Source organism: Diospyros lotus, chromosome 5, assembly GCF_014633365.1.
Source record: "Diospyros lotus cultivar Yz01 chromosome 5, ASM1463336v1, whole genome shotgun sequence".
NCBI lineage: Eukaryota > Viridiplantae > Streptophyta > Magnoliopsida > Ericales > Ebenaceae > Diospyros > Diospyros lotus.
This window is the reverse complement of record NC_068342.1, coordinates 27,959,729-27,976,953: the sequence shown is the minus strand read 5'-3', so window position 1 is coordinate 27,976,953 and position 17,225 is coordinate 27,959,729. Positions and strand designations below refer to the sequence as shown.

Sequence of the window (17,225 nt, the reverse complement as noted above, 5' to 3'; positions counted from 1 at the left end):
CTTGTGTTTTCAAAAATATCACTGATCTTCTATTAGATTAACTCTCATGCAACATATATCTCCTAATTATAAGTAATGATAGTTAATTTTGTAGAAATTTGCAAAATACCCTTCATTCTCTCTATATTTTCTTCTAAAATTACACAAGAATTTAAAGAAAAAGAAAATTAGATATGGTACGTCTGAGGTTTAAAATACAAAATTTACATTTGTTGTTTGAGAAAATATAGTAAGTGTAAGGTTTAATGTTATATTGTAATTTTCTTTTACTATTAGTTAAGCATAATTAAATATTTCTAAATAATTAAAATACCTTATATTTAAATTTTTTTTTTCAAATCTTTCTCTCACCACTATTTCTACATATTAATTGTTTTCTTTTGGTGCTTTCTATTACTCTTTCCTTTCTTTAGCCATTGAACAATCACCACCATTATTGTTGACTATTGTTACCCCTGTTCTCTTTCATCAAGCTCTTATTTTTCTTCGTCTTTTTTTTCTTCTTCTTCTTCTCTCACTGCCGTTTATACAACTACTATCACTAACCACGTTGCTCTCATACATATGGTATGATGTAGCCCTTGTTCTTCTTCTTCTTGTCAATTTTTAGCGATTAAAACCCTAACGAACCCTCTGCATATGGACTTAAATCGAACCCAAGTACAAGGGCAGTTGGCTTGGATTGTAAACCCAAAAGTTCATCTAAGTTTGATCTAACCTAGACGAATTCATCTCTGTCCATTTCCAGCCCAAATGCAAGGGATTTGAATTTGGTGGTCAACGACGAAGTGATTATTGATAGTTTTTTTTTTTCTTTAAATTTAAAAGAAAGAAAGGAAAGTGAGAGAAAAAAAGAAAGAAATGATGAAAGGCAAAATGATTATTTTGCCTATTTGTTTAACAATAAGAGAGATTATTATTTTTCAAATATGAGAGGTACTTTTGCAATTAGTTAAATCTTAGGATGGTTATTATAATTTACCTAAAAAATAAGCTCATCCAAATAGTTATTACAAAAACACTCATCCAAATGGGCTTTAAGTCTGCAATATTATACTCTCCCTCCCTCTGTCTCTCTCTCTCTCTCTTTCTCTCTCACACACAAAAAATTAAGTCAAAACTGCAAACATATATATATATATATTATATATATATGTATGTATCAATGTTCTTGATAAAAGAGAAGAGGAGAGGGAATTTACAAGCTGGATCAACCCCTCCCTAAGTATCTAGAGAAATAGAAAATACAATCACAATGCGCCCAACAGGCAAAATTAGCTATGACCATATGGCTCGAAGAGCCTTACACAAGGATCAGGATCATTCTGCGTGATTTCTGCTGCTCGTTCGAATTCCTCACTCACGACTTTTATGTCCACCACTCGTCCAAGATCATGAGTTTATCTCAAATGGATCCTCTGTGCATATAGTCTAGTCTTTTGCCTGCTTGTTGTAGATCTATCTGTATGCAAGACCAAATAGAGTAGTAGTCAAACAAAAAAACACAAAGAGTGGGTGTGGGTGTGGGTGTTGTTAGAAGGCTAAATTAATAAATTCAGCTCATGCCCCGGCGTGAGTTCTATCTCATTAATAATCTATATGCATGCACAAATTCTATCTTGTTCTTGTTCCATGTATCACAACAGTACATATTTCAAGTGAGATGTTAACACCAAGGTTAAAATTGACAGCAAAGCAAAGGTTAAAATTGAGATGTTCTCAATGCCTATCTATGCCGCACTGCTGCAACTAAAGCATCAAATTTCCTGCCACCACGAACATGACTGGCTGCCTATATATATATATATATATGTATAAAGATGGCCGGTCACCTTAATCCCCTTTAAACACCAAAGCAACCTACTCTGCTTGAATATTATGGATGTCCCCATTGCCATTGCCCAGGCCTCTCTCTGCTTTGCAAAAGTTGGTGGAGAGAGTCATTTAGCATACACAGCCTTTGGAAAAGGGGAAAGGAGAAGAAGAGAACAGACAGAAGAAGAATGAAGCAGAGAAGAAGAAGAGGAGAGAGAACGAGCTCAAAGCTATTCCAAAATTTAATTTTTCAATCCATTAACACAACCATATTTCCTAATACATCAAGAAGACCATGTGGTCGAGGGAGGGTTGTAAACATATAAAAAATTGTAATTATCCTAATGAGGACCATGTGCATAGATGAAAGGACAGCAAGGATTCATGTAGAAACCCAATGTGGGGTTAAGGCTTGTGATGATGATTATGAACTATCCTAATGAAATAAGATTTAAAAATCCTAATAATGAATATCCAAAACAAAAAAACCATTATTTGATGAAAGTGAAACAAAGGGGAAACCAAAACAATTCTATTTATTACTTATTCAATGAAAACCGCCCCTTGACAATGTTAGTTAAATGGCTTTATAAAGCTAATTCCTTCTGGCATTATATTATAAATTATTCTATGAATTTACATTTGTCATATTTTCAGAAATTAACACCAGTGCCAAGGTATAGAGCGTATACTCACCTTAGTGGCAATAAGCCCAATAGTTGAAGAAAGCCCACACCAGTTGAGCAATACTTTCCCTGTTATGTAATCCAAAACCAGAAAGTTTTTCAACTTGATCAAAGTATGCACATTCTATATTTTCAACAGTAATAGCATACGTTCTCTCCATTCCCTGTCAAACCAACTGTGCATAAACTAGGAAAAGTAATCTACATAAGGAGGTCTTAAGGAACAGAAAGGAAAGGGTATGGCAAATATATACACACACAAACATATCCCAGTTAGAAGGAATATTAAATAACTGCCTGCAGGGCCACAAATGTGGTTCTGTTGCATGATCGGGAAGTTGTAAGCAAAAAAGCAAAATATTATACATAAACCTGACTTTACCAACATAAGAAAAAGTTTATATATCCCACACTCTAAAGATTGTATCAGTTTAAGATCTCCTCACGTACTTGCATGAAGAATTTAACACCAGTAGTTTTGCATGAAAAATAGGACATTAAAGAGTTGATTTGGGCCCATAAAAGAAATTCAATATGCTAAAGCAATATAGGGGAAACAACTTGGTGGAGATCATAAAGAGTGATGGAAGATTTTAAGGCAAATCAAGCTATCTTTTTTGAATTATTTCCTAATACATAATTAGAAGGTTAGGTGTACAGATTTGGTAGGTTCTGTAAATCAATTAGAGATTGTCTCCATTAGAGGAAATTCCTAAATTGAGAGTTTCCTATGATAGATTAGCTAAGTTTCTATATATATAAAATTCTGGACAGAATGAATAAAGTCATCAAGCCTTCTCCCTAATTTCTAACATAGTATCAGAGCTTTAGGGAACTCTCTGTGGGCGGCCTTCATTGCCATTTATCCTCCTAATCTCCAGCCTTTCATTTTTGTTCAGTTTTTCAAACTTATCACCCCTAGCACTAGTTGCTAAATTTTTTAGCAGCCTAGAAGGACGTCAACAACCTCTGCCAAAGTTCTCTCTCACTGCATCAGAGGAGTACCGGCAAACCCAGTCTCCGATGAACTGCAGCAAATCAGTGCTGCATACTGGCTCACTGGGAAGAACCATCTAAAATGGTCACAGCTGATCAAAACCATTTTAAAGGGCAAAGGCAAACTCAACCATATAATTGGAACTGGTCCCGAGGAAGGAGATCCCAGTTTTATCTCATGGGATGAGCAGGATTCGATGATTATGGCTTGGCTCTGGAGTTCTATGCCACCAGAAATAAGTGACACGTGTATGTTCCTACCGACTGCAAGGGAGGTCTGGGAGTCCATCCGACAAACTTATTCCAAAAGTCAAGGATGCAGCCCAAGTCTATGAGTTGCGGATCAAAACTATGTCAACAAAGCAAGGAGAAAAGACTCGCTGAATATGTAAACCTGCTGAAGGGGCTGTGGCAGGAAATGGATCAATATCGGGCGATAAAGATGAAGGATAGTAAGGATGCTGCATTGCTGACGGCATTCATCGAAAAGGATTGCACATATAATTTTTTAGCAGGATTGAATGCAGATTTTGATCCTGTAAGAATCCAGATCTTAGGTAAATATGATCTCCCCAATCTCAATGAAGTAGTTTTAATTATCTTTGGCAGAAGAAAGTAGAAGAGAAGTGATGTTGGAGACAAAATCACTGGAGACATCGACAATGCTAACAAAAACTACAACCTGAGGACCAAGAGAAAACTGGAAGGCTGAATCTAAAACAGCAAGTGGGGAAGATGGGGACACTATGGTGTACCTATTGTAACAAATCGAGGCATACCCTGAAGAAATGCTGGAAATTGAATGCAAAACCACCCAGTAAAGAGTGGGGAACCAAAGGAGGACAGAATAAGCCTTACAAAGGGCAAGCATACCAGGTGATCCCACAGCAAGAAGCGGAGAAAGGTTTGGACTCAAAACAAATCTCAATAAAGAGGAGGTTGAGAAGTTGAGGAATTTTTTGGCAGCCCTTAAGAAACCATCAGGTACTTGTTCATTGGTACATTCAGCTATATCTCCCACCTCTCACTCTGTTTAATTGCCTCAGAAAAATTGTTTAGACATTCATGGATTATTAACTCCAGAACCACATATCATGACCCATGCCTCTTATAATTTCAACACTTATACTCCTTGTCTTAGTAATTAGGAAAATAGCTACTACAAATGGCTCTCTGACCACTATAGCTAGAATAGGAGATATAAGACTCGGTCCAAATCTCACCCTTAAAAATGTCCTTCATGTTCCCAAACTGTCTACAAACTTGGTATCTATCACCAAGATTTCTCAAGACCTGAATTGCAAAGTTACATTTTTTTCCCCCCCAACAAACTGATTATTTCAGGATCAGGCCTCGAGAATGATGATTGGATGTGTTGAGGAAAGGGGAGGATTGTACTATTTTGGCATGCTTGAGACACCAGACATCAGCAAAATAAACCAACAGATTCATACCAATAAGGAATTAAAAATGCACATTGAGAGTTTTCAGAATTTTTTGTTGAGAAGATAATTGTTGGGATAACTCCTCAAATTATGTTTTGATAAATATAAAGTCTATAATGTAAGCTCTAATTTTGAGTAGGAGAGCTATTCGAGGCCTAGTCTAATTAGAATTGTAGCCTATAGATAAATATCCCTGGTTCAATTATTAATTAGATCATCCCTCTAGAATATTTGTGTTTTCAAAATTTTACTAACCAGTTATCGAGAGGATGTGTTCCAGGTGTTTCACAGACAATTACCTAGATTTGTTGGGATTATGATGGATATTTCAATTTGCCATAAACCAGGGCTATTCTACAATTTTTAGTTATCTCAAACCAAAAACTACTTTATGGATCTTGTAGCTTTCCTCTCCAAAACTATGTTTAATGGATTATCGCATTAATGTTGAATCGTGGATGTAGGCAATTGCCCAACCACGTTAAAAATTCAGTGTTCCTATTTTTCTCTTGATTTCTATGTTTGATTGTGCTCGATCCAGATTCCTAATAGGTTTCGTCACAGTGCACATTCTTCAGGATACTCTAGGTGAAGCAAGAGCTTCAAGGCGCTAACAGAAAGAAAACACGAGAAAAGAGAGAAGAGGGAAACGTTTTTGCTGAAAGAACTTTACTGAATGATCAGAATTACAGAAATACAGGTCTTAATAACAAACTTTGCAACTTGCAACAGCAAGTTATAACTGTCTAACCAACCAACAACTAATATAATAGCACAACAGACAACTAATATAATACCATAACAGCTTACAACAAACACAACCGTGACACAACATAAAGAGAAATACACATAACAAAATTAATCAACATTATTTCCTTCTACACTAGGAAAACATAGAGATGAAATACCTAATAACTTGTACTCTGTGAACCCTTTTTGGTTCATGCTTCTAATTGAAAGATGGAATAACATAAAGTTGTTTAATTGTTAGATATAATATGGTTTTGCAACGGGTAACTGCCAGACTAGTCAACATAACATTATTGAATGAGATAATCAACTTGGTTTCATGCCCGATAATGGAAACACTTAACAACATACAGTTATTTTATGGAGAAATTCAGCATTTAGGAAACTAAAATGCAATAATACCACCAAACCTACGCAATAGAGGAAGCTAGAGATGCTGTAGCCTGTCTCTTGTGAGAAATTTCACAAAGAATGCTCCCAAACAGCGAACAGTGATGGAAATGGCTGGGAGGGACAACCACCAAAGCCAGCACTGAAAATAAATAGTATAAAACAAGATGAGAATGTTAAATTTGGATTGCATAAAAAAAAGTTCACCGTTTCATCATATAAAAATTACACGTGTAATCCATGATGTAGAAAACATGAAACCAATGCCAATAAACATGGAAGAAACATTCCTTGAAGCCTCGGAAATATGCATTGTCGCTCAGTTGAAAGCTATGAAACAAGTTTGCCCTTGCTCAATTTGGGTCGGACTCAGGCATTACTCAATAGAGGTGCAAGGCTTATAGAAGTACCAAATAAGGTTTGTGGATAAACACAATCAAGAGGCATTCTAAGCATGAAAAGGTTTCAGCTAACTGAAATATGGGAAATCAAGAGTACAGGGGGGAGACAAATGGGGAAGAGAAAAATAAAGCACCCCCCACATTGAGCTTCCCCTTCACCATGCTCTATTATTGATTAGGGTACAGCTACAAGATAAATTGGAAATTCAACCACTATAAGTTCAAGCGCCAATCAGTATGAATCCTTTGCTAAACACCACAGGTCGCATTGGTTAATAAGTAGAACCAAGAAAATAACCAAGTTCAGGCAGAAAGGATAGGCTAAAGGAGATGGGAAGGTGATTTAAGTGTGTAAACCGAACAGTCATTGCAAGTACTTAGATATTTTGGAAATAAAGATTCGTATTGAAACATATATTCACAAAGATATCTAGTCAGACCATTTATTGTGACTTTAAAAAAGTCCATTAAATCATAAGTTAATTCTTCTCGTTCTTAATATTAACAAAATAATCAACATAGTCATACCAGAAAGTTGGAATTAACCCTGCATATTAGATACTTGATACAATCTTGTCAACATGCTTCTGCCCCATAGAGAGTTGGTTTACTACTACTAGGCCTCAACAATAGGCAACTAAGCATGAACATGTGGGTAAGACCGACATGTGTGCCATCAGCTCAAATAACCACAAAGTTACAAATGGAATCAAGTATGCAGGAATTATTACTAAAATTAAATTTTAATGGCAAGGTTGCTACTAGTACTAATGAAGAACCTAAACTTAACGATGACTTACTTAATAGAGCCTACAAAAAAAAGTAAATTTAGGATACTAGGTATTGCAAGTTCTAGGTCATTAATTTCCTTATCATTAATCTCCTTACCGTTAATTTTCTACAGAATAATCAAAATACTTTACTCTTAAAATATATTCTAGAGTCCTTCAGAGACAGTATATTCAATAGTCATTCATTGATGTCTATAATTCAATCCTTGAAATCAATTGCCATGCTTTAGAGAAAGGAAACCTCAAGTCAACACCAATAAGGCAAATTAAAAAGTAAATAATAAACCAACACATCTAAAACAATAAAAAATAAGGATGAGCAAGAAAAAGTAAACCAGCATTATCCATATCAATAAACAATGAAAAATGCATTACTTATTGAAATTATAAAAAAACACAGACAAAGATATGATTGCGAAGTTCAAGAATCAAACCCCTTTCTGAAATGAGCATACAAAATTAACATTCTTAAAAAGAGTGGTTTCTGTTGTCACTGAGAAAATGCAAAAGTGAAGCGAAACAATGAAGAATCTTAAAACTCCTTGAAATGATAATATAGCAAAAATACTCGAAATGATAACCGAGACATTGGCTAAAATACTTAAAATGACTTCAAGATGATCCTTTAAATATATAAGTAGAAATGAAAGCAAGAATTTTAGTGGTTAAAAAAGGCAAATTGAAAATGAAAAACATGCCCAAATATGAGAAATTTAAACAATACCTAAAATATGAGAAAGTAGTTAGCCTTTACAGTCCAACAAAATTCTTTAACAAAAGAAAACATCAAGTTACCAACCAAAAGTAAAATTTAACAAATACATGGAAAAAACTTTAGCCGCTGTGAAAAACCATCACATGAAAAATGTTTAAATGCATTAGTTATTTGTAGTTGTTGCATTTTTTTTTAATGTCCGCTTAGGGATAAAATTGAAATCAAAGTTTAAATTTGATGATCAAATTGAACTAAATGTCAAAACTGGATAGAATTCAAAAAAAACCCTAAGCTCGGGATAAAATAGACTATTCCGCCAGAAAACATATTGCTCCAAAAAGGGGGAAGAGAGGGAGAGTAATGCATAATGGAACTCACAACCTCTTTAAGAATAAGCTTTAGCGTCTCATCAACTTTCTCATAAGAGCGTGAAATCTCGTACTTCACCTGAGCAAAACATCTTACAGTCAATATAGCGCCAAAAATTCGGTACATAAAAATTGTGCACTTGATAAAAAAATCAATGACGGTAAGTAATGATGAAACATAAGTACACCATCAACAATTCAAGAATATTGAAATGCTCAAATACATAAAAGAAGATTAACAAAATGAAGTGGTTTTACAACTATTCAAACCTTAGTAGTAATCATATTTCCTAATTCGCTTATGCATTCACTTTTTCATATTCTGTGTATTTTCAGATAGCATACTGTGTGTGGATAGATTGTTAAACGTGCAAAAAAGCCTTGATCTAACCTGGTGGATGGCGTGGATAAACACGTTCTTCCTCAACCGAGCACAACCCTTTCCCTAGTAGAAGAAAATAACCACGCCTGAAGTGTAAGTGAAGCTGAGCTGCAAAAAAAAAAAAAAAAAAAAAAAAAGAAACAGGTCACAATTTCTTGGGATGAGATCATAATCAAGTACAAATGGCTTGAAATTAAAGGGCAATTGCAATTGCCTAAACATAACCCAATAATAAAGCCAGACGTTAGGCACCAAGAAAACCCAAAGAGTTTTTCCATCAAAAAATCATTTGATCCACCCTCGACAAATAAGTACAATTCACCAAAATCCAGTGAAAATATTTTACGTGGATAACGCTAAAAAGAAAAATAGTTGTAGAAGATTTTGTCAAGAAATACAATACCTGGGTCACTGAGGAAGTAACAACGAAGAGCTACTTCTCTGTGTAGGATACGAGCTCTCCTATTTCTCAAGCATTCAGTCCTGAGAACCTGCCCATTGATGTAAAAAGCTATCACGACCAAATTAGTTTAAAAAGGAACGACTATTTTAACATCATAATTGAAATAGCAAGACATAAAAAAAAAATAAAAAAGGAAAGGAATAAAAAGGGGGTAAAAGGTAAAAGATCACGACAGTGATAACTAAAAGCGTTGAACTTGCATGTAGACCTCCAAAGAACAATCCAACTACTTCCTGCAGTCGAAAACATCATAAAAATATGGTCAAATAAACAATTTTATACTGAACTTAAGGTCTTTTTTCACTATTATCCAGTTTTGACATTTGTTTTAATTTTCTCTTAAAGCGGACTGGCCTGTGGCCCTGTAGACGCGGTGTGTTGTTGTGTCAAATAATAGACACAATAGGCAAACAATTCCATGGTCGACTTTGATCCAAATCCGACCCAGTGGGTCGACCGAACATGTAATGGGTCAAAACCCATCTTCTTTCCCAAATCACCAAGTGTTTTGCCTTCCACCTTGCGCTGTCGCCGCTCGCGTCGTAGCCGTTTTGGCCTTTTCCTTGCCCCTAGCCGCCTCCTTCTTTCTCACTCTTCATCGCCGATGGCTTACTTCCATTAATGGCGGCCACATAGGCAGCCGATTGGGAAAAGAAGAGAGAGGGGAGAAGATCGCAGGTCAAGGCGGAAAAATGACCATGGCGAGATAGATGTTGAGAAGAAGACAAGGGCCATGGGTCTATTGCCGTCGATCGAGTGGGCCTTGCTTCCGCCATCGTCGACGATTTTCTCCAAAATCGAGGTTCACCGTGACTGCCCTGACTGACGGTTCGTCTCCCCTTTTGGTGGATGGCTCGCCGACATGGGTTATCATTTTGGTCGACCGATTGACGCGAGTCTTCTCAGCCATGGGTCGAATCTCGGCATTGCAATGGCCATCGACGCCATGGCCGAGGACCTCTGGTCACTCCCATGGCCGAACAGCTTCGTGCTCGACATGGCTCGCGTGGGGTGACCACAGGGTTGAGGCCTCGGGTTACCGGCGATGAGAGAACAAAAAGGCGACCGACGATGAAGGAAGGCGGCGGCAACTGTTTAGGATGTAAAACCTAATGGCCTGAGGGTTAAAGATGATGGCTTTCTTTTGCTGATGTGTCCGACAAATCACACATCAGCACGCCACCTAAGCACCACATATGTTGGGACTCTCGTCTGTCCGCTTAGGGATAAAATTGAAATCAAAGTTTAAATTTGATGACCAAATTGAACTAAATGTCAAAACTGGATAAAATTCAAAAATGACCCTAAGCTCCTGATAAAATAGTCTATTCGGCCAGAAAATATATTGCTCTAAAAAGGGGGAAGAAAGGGAGAGTAATGCATAATGGAACTCACAACCTGTTTAAGAATAAGCTTTAGCGTCTCATCAACTTTCTCATAAGAGCGTGAAATCTCATACTTCACCTGAGCAAAACATCTTACAGTCAGTATAGTGCCAAAAATTCAGTACATAAAAATTGTGCACTTGATAAAAAAATCAATGACGGTAAGTAATGATGAAACATAAGTACTCCATCAACAATTCAATAATATTGAAATGCTAAAATACGTAAAAGAAGATTAACAAAAATGAAGTGGTTTTACAACTATTCAAACCTTAGCAGTTGAGTATCATCTACTTGCATAATCGAGTTCCATCACTGGTTTGCAGCAATCATATTTCTTAATCCGCTTATGCATTCACTTTTTCATATTTTCAGATAGCATACTGTGTGTGGATAGATTGTTAAACGTGCAAGAAAGACTTGATCTAACCTGGTGGATGGCTTGAATCAACACGTTCTTCCTCTACCGAGCACAACCCTTTCCCTAGTAGAAGAAAATAACCACGCCTGAAGCGTTAGTGAAGCTGAGCTGCAAAAAAAAAATAAAAGAAACAGGTCACAATTTCTTAGGATGAGATCATAATCAAGTACAAATGGCTTGAAATTAAAGGGCAATTGTAATTGGGTAAACAGAACCCAATAATAAAACCAGACGTAAGGCACCAAAAAAACCAAAACGGTTTTTCCATCAAAGAATCATTTAATCTACACTTGACAAATAAGTACAATCCACCAAAATCAAGTGAAAATATTTTACGTGGATAACGCTAAGAAGAAAAATAATTGTAGAAGATTTTGTCAAGAAATACAATACCTGGGTCACTTAGAAAGTAACAACGAAGAGCTACTTCTCTGTTTAGGATACGAGCTCTCCTATTTCCCAAGCATTCAGTCCTCAGAACCTATCCATTGAGGTAAAAAGCTATCACGACCCAATTAGTTTAAAAAGGACCGACTATTTTAACATCATAATTGAAATAGCAAGACATAAAAAAAAAATAAAAAAGGAAAGGAATAAAAAGGGGGTAAGAGGTAAAATATCACTACAGTGATAACTAAAAGCGTTGAACCTGCATGTAGACCTCCAAAGAACAATCCAACTACTTCCTGTAGTCGAAAACATCATAAAGATATGGTCAAATAAATTATTTTATACTGAACTTAAGGTCTTTTTTCACTATTATCCAGTTTTGACATTTGTTTCAATTTTACCACTGAACTTTAACTTTTGCTATAATTTTCTACTGAAGCGGACTGGCATGTAGCCCTGCAGACGCGGCGTGTTGTTGTGTCAAATAATGGACACAATAGGCAAACAATCCCATGGTTGACTTTGATCCAAATCCGACCCAGCGGGGTCGACCGAACATGTAATGGGTCAAAACCCATCCTCTACCGCAAATCACCAAGTGTTTCGCCTTCCACCTTGCGCTGACGCCGCTCCCGTCGTTGCCGTTTTGGCCTCTTCCCTGCCCCTAGCCGCCTCCTTCTTTCTCACTCTTCATCGCCGATGGCTTGCTTCCATTAATGGCGGCCACATAGGCAACCGATTGGGAAAAGAAGAGAGAGGGGAGAAGATCGGAGGTCAAGGAGAAAAAATGACCATGGCGAGATCGATGTTCAAAAGAAGACAAGGGCCATGGCTTTCTTTTGCTGATGTGTCCGACAAATAACACATCAGCACGCCACCTAAGCACCACATATGTTGGGGCTCTCGTCTGTCCGCTTAGGGATAAAATTGAAATCAAAGTTTAAATTTGATGACCAAATTGAACTAAATCTCAAAACTGGATAAAATTCAAAAATGACCCTAAGCTCCGGATAAAATAATCTATTCGGCCAGAAAACATATTGCTCTAAAAAGGGGGAAGAAAGGGAGAGTAATGCATAATGGAACTCACAACCTGTTTAAGAATAAGCTTTAGCGTCTCATCAACTTTCTCATAAGAGCGTGAAATCTCGTACTTCATCTGAGCAAAACATCTTACAGTCAGTATAGTGCCAAAAATTCCGTACATAAAAATTGTGCACTTGATAAAAAAATCAATGACGGTAAGTAATGATGAAACATAAGTACTCCATCAACAATTCAATAATATTGAAATGCTAAAATACGTAAAAGAAGATTAACAAAAATGAATGGTTTTACAACTATTCAAACCATAGCAGTTGAGTATCATCTACTTGCACAATCGAGTTCCATCACTGGTTTGCAGCAATCATATTTCCTAATCCGCTTATGCATTCACTTTTTCATATTTTCAGATAGCATACTCTGTGTGGATAGATTGTTAAACGTGCAAGAAAGACTTGATCTAACCTGGTGGATGGCGTGAATCAACACGTTCTTCCTCTACCGAGCACAACCCTTTCCCTAGTAGAAGAAAATAACCACGCCAGAAGCGTTAGTGAAGCTGAGCTGCAAAAAAAAAAATAAAAGAAACATGTCACAATTTCTTAGGATGAGATCATAATCAAGTACAAATGGCTTGAAATTAAAGGGATTTGTAATTGCGTAAACAGAACCCAATAATAAAACCAGACGTTAGGCACCAAGAAAACCAAAACGGTTTTTCCATCAAAGAATCATTTGATCCACCCTAGACAAATAATTACAATCCACCAAAATCCAATGAAAATATTTTATGTGGATAACTCTAAAAAGAAAAATAGTTGTAGAAGATTTTGTCAAGAAATACAATACCTGGGTCACTGAGAAAGTAACAACGAAGAGCTACTTCTCTGTGTAGGATACGAGCTCTCCGATTTCCCAAGCATTCAGTCCTGAGAACCTCCCCATTGAGGTAAAAAGCTATCACGACCCAATTAGTTTAAAAAGGAACGACTATTTTAACATCATAATTGAATTAGCAAGACATAAAAAAAAAAAAATGAAAGGAATAAAAAAGGGGTAAAAGGTAAAATATAACTACAGTGATAACTAAAAGCGTTGAACCTGCATGTAGATCTCCAAAGAGAAATCCAACTACTTCCTGTAGTCGAAAACATCATAAAAATATGGTCAAATAAATTATTTTATACTGAACTTAGGATCTTTTTTCACTATTATCTAGTTTTGACATTTGTTTCAATTTTACCATCGAACTTTAACTTTTGTTTTAATTTTATACTGAAGCGGACTGGCGTGTAGCCCTGCAGACGCAGCGTGTTATTGTCTCAAATAATGGACACAATAGGCAAACAATCCCATGGTTGACTTTGATCCAAATCCGACCCAGCGGAGTCGACCGAACATGTAATGGGTCAAAACCCATCCTCTACCCCAAATCACCAAGTGTTTCGCCTTCCACCTTGCGCTGACGCCGCCCCCGTCGTTGCCGTTTTTGCCTTTTCCCTGTCTGTAGCCGCCTCCTCCTTTCTCACTCTTTATCGCGGGTGGCATGCTTCCATTAATGGCGGCCACAAAGGCAGCCGATTGGGAAAAGAAGAGAGAGGGGAGAAGATCGGAGGTCAAGGGGAAAAAATGACCATGGCGAGATTGATGTTGAGAAGAAGACAAGGGCCATGGGTCTATTGCTGTCAATCGAGTGGGCCTTGCTTCCGCCATCGTCGACGATGTTCTCCAAAATCGAGGTTCACCATTACTGCCCTGACTGATGGTTCGTCTCCCCTTTTGGTCGATGGCTCGCCGACGTGGGTTATCATTTTGGTCGACCGATTGACGCAAGTCTTCTCAGCCACGGGTCGAATCTCGGCATTGCAATGGCCATCGACGCCATGGCCGAGGACCTCTGGTCACTCCTATGGCCGAACACCTTCGTGCTCGACATGGCTCGCATGGCGTGACCACAGGGTTGAGGCCTCGGGTTATTGGCGATGAGAGAACAAAAAGGCGACCGACGATGAAGGAAGGCGGCGGAAACTGTTTAGGATGTAAAACCTAATGGCCTGAAGGTTGAAGATGATGGATTTCTTTTGCTGATGTGGCCGACAAATGACACATCAGCACGCCACCTAAGCACCACGTATGTTGGGGCTCTCGCATGTCTGCTTAGGGATAAAATTGAAATCAAAGTTTAAATTTGATGACCAAATTGAACTAAATGTCAAAACTGGATAAAATTCAAAAATGACCCTAAGCTCCCGATAAAATAGTCTATTCGGCCAGAAAACATATTGCTCTAAAAATGGGGAAGAGAGGAAGAGCAATGGATAATGGAACTCACAACCTGTTTACGAATAAGCTTTAGCGTCTCATCAACTTTCTCATAAAAGCGTGAAATCTCGTACTTCACCTGAACAAAACATCTTACAGTCAGTATAGTGCCAAAAATTTCGTACATAAAAATTGTGAACTTGATAAAAAAATCAATGACGGTAAGTAATGATGAAACATAAGTACTCCATCAACAATTCAATAATATTGAAATGCAAAAATACGTAAAAGAAGATTAACAAAAATGAAGTGGTTTTATAACTATTCAAACCTTAACAGTTGAGTATCATCTACTTGCACAATCGAGTTCCATCACTGGTTTGCAGCAATCATATTTCCTAATCCGCTTATGCATTCACTTTTTCATATTTTCAGATAGCATACTGTGTGTATAGATTGTTAAACGTGCAAGAAAGACTTGATCTAACCTGGTGGATGGCGTGAATCAACACGTTCTTCCTTTACCGAGCACAACCCTTTCCCTAGTAGAAGAAAATAACCACCCCTGAAGCGTTAGTGAAGCTGAGCTGCAAAAAAAAAAATAAAAGAAACAGGTCACAATTTCTTAGGATGAGATCATAATCAAGTACAAATGGCTTGAAATTAAAGGGATTTGTAATTGCGTAAACAGAACCCAATAATAAAACCAGACGTTAGGCACCAAGAAAACCAAAACAGTTTTTCCATCAAAGAATCATTTGATCCACCCTCGACAAATAAGTACAATCCACCAAAATCCAGTGAAAATATTTTACGTGGATAACGCTAAAAAGAAAAATAGTTGTAGAAGATTTTGTCAAGAAATACAATACCTGGGTCACTGAGGAAGTAACAACGAAGAGCTACTTCTCTGTGTAGGATACGAGCTCTCCGATTTCCCAAGCATTCAGTCCTGAGAACCTGCCCATTGAGGTAAAAAGCTATAACGACCCAATTAGTTTAAAAAGGAACGACTATTTTAACATCATAATTGAAATAGCAAGACATAAAAAAAAAAAAATGAAAGGAATAAAAAGGGGGTAAAATGTAAAATATTACTACAGTGATAACTAAAAGCGCTGAACCTGCATGTAGATCTCCAAAGAGAAATCCAACTACTTCCAGCAGTCGAAAACATCATAAAAATATGGTCAAATAAATTATTTTATACTGAACTTAGGGTCTTTTTTCACTATTATCCAGTTTTGACATTTGTTTCAATTTTACCATCGAACTTTAACTTTTGTTTTAATTTTCTCCTAAAGCGGACTGGCGTGTGGCCCTGTAGACGCGGCGTGTTGTTGTGTCAAATAATGGACACAATAGGCAAACAATCCCATGGTTGACTTTGATCCAAATCCGACCCAGCTGGGTCGACCGAACATGTAATGGGTCAAAACCCATCCTCTACCCCAAATCACCAAGTGTTTCGCCTTCCACCTTGCGCTAAAGTCGCCCCCGTCGTTGCCGTTTTTGCCTTTTCCCTGCCCCTAGTCGCCTCCTCCTTTCTCACTCTTCATCGCGGGTGGCATGCTTCCATTAATGGCGGCCACAAAGGCAGCCGATTGGGAAAAGAAGAGAGAGGGGAGAAGATCTGAGGTCAAGGAGAAAAAATGACCATGGCGAGATCGATGTTGAGCAGAAGACAAGGGCCATGTGTCTATTGCCGTCGATCGAGTGGGCCTTGCTTCTGCCATCGTCGATGATGTTTTCCAAAATCGAGGTTCACCGTGACTGCCCTGACTGACGGTTTGTCTCCCCTTTTGGTCGATGGCTCGCCGACGTGGGTTATCATTTTGGTCGACCGATTGACGCGAGTCTTCTCAGACACGGGTCGAATCTCAGCACTGCAATGGCCATCGACGCCATGGCCAAGGACCTCTAGTCACTCCCATGGCCGAACAGCTTCATGCTAGACATGGCTCGCGTGGCGTGACCACAGGGTTGAGGCCTCGGGTTACCGGCGATGAGAGAACAAAAAGGCGACCGACGATGAAGGAAGGCGGCGAAAACTGTTTAAGATGTAAAACCTAATGGCCTGAGGGTTGAAGATGATGGATTTCTTTTGCTGATGTGGCCGACAAATGACACATCAGCACGCCACCTAACCACCACGTATGTTGGGGCTCTCGCATGTCCGCTTAGGGATAAAATTGAAATCAAAGTTTAAATTTGATGACCAAATTGAACTAAATGTCAAAACTGGATAAAATTCAAAAATGACCCTAAGCTCCCGATAAAATAGTCTATTCGGCCAGAAAACATATTGCTCTAAAACGGGGGGAAGAGAGGAAGAGTAATGCATAATGGAACTCACAACCTGTTTAAGAATAAGCTTTAGCATCTCATCAACTTTCTCATAAGAGCGTGAAATCTCGTACTTCACCTGAGCAAAACATCTTACAGTCAGTACTAGCCAAAAATTCCATACATAAAAATTGTGCACTTGATAAAAAAATCAATGACGGTAAGTAATGATGAA

General features: G+C 37.8%; 1 protein-coding gene across 29 annotated transcripts in view; it reads right to left on the bottom strand.

Moving 5' to 3' along the window:
- Nucleotides 1-1,150: 1,150 nt before the first annotated feature.
- Nucleotides 1,151-17,225, bottom strand: part of LOC127801387 (uncharacterized) — a 110,970-nt gene continuing 94,895 nt past the window's right edge. For 4 of the 29 annotated variants that reach the window (XR_008023037.1, XR_008023032.1, XR_008023034.1 and 1 more), the window contains 9 exons: nt 13,292-14,843; nt 12,908-13,006; nt 11,658-12,557; nt 9,143-9,230; nt 8,749-8,847; nt 8,371-8,436; nt 6,107-6,224; nt 2,512-2,570; nt 1,151-1,462 (listed from right to left, as the gene is read on the bottom strand). Coding sequence is in view for 13 of the 29 variants with exons in the window: in XM_052336469.1 (XP_052192429.1) it covers nt 2,513-2,570; nt 6,107-6,224; nt 8,749-8,847; nt 9,143-9,230; nt 11,658-11,663 (369 nt within the window). In the remaining 16 variants the exon portion in view is untranslated. Of the gene's footprint in view, nt 1,463-2,511; nt 2,571-6,102; nt 6,225-8,367; nt 8,437-8,748; nt 8,848-9,142; nt 9,231-9,398; nt 9,544-11,657; nt 12,558-12,907; nt 13,007-13,291; nt 14,844-15,192; nt 15,247-15,576; nt 15,637-16,773; nt 17,010-17,225 lie in introns of those variants that run through there. The other 25 variants (XM_052336461.1, XM_052336464.1, XM_052336465.1 and 22 more) reach the window with 17 other exon arrangements.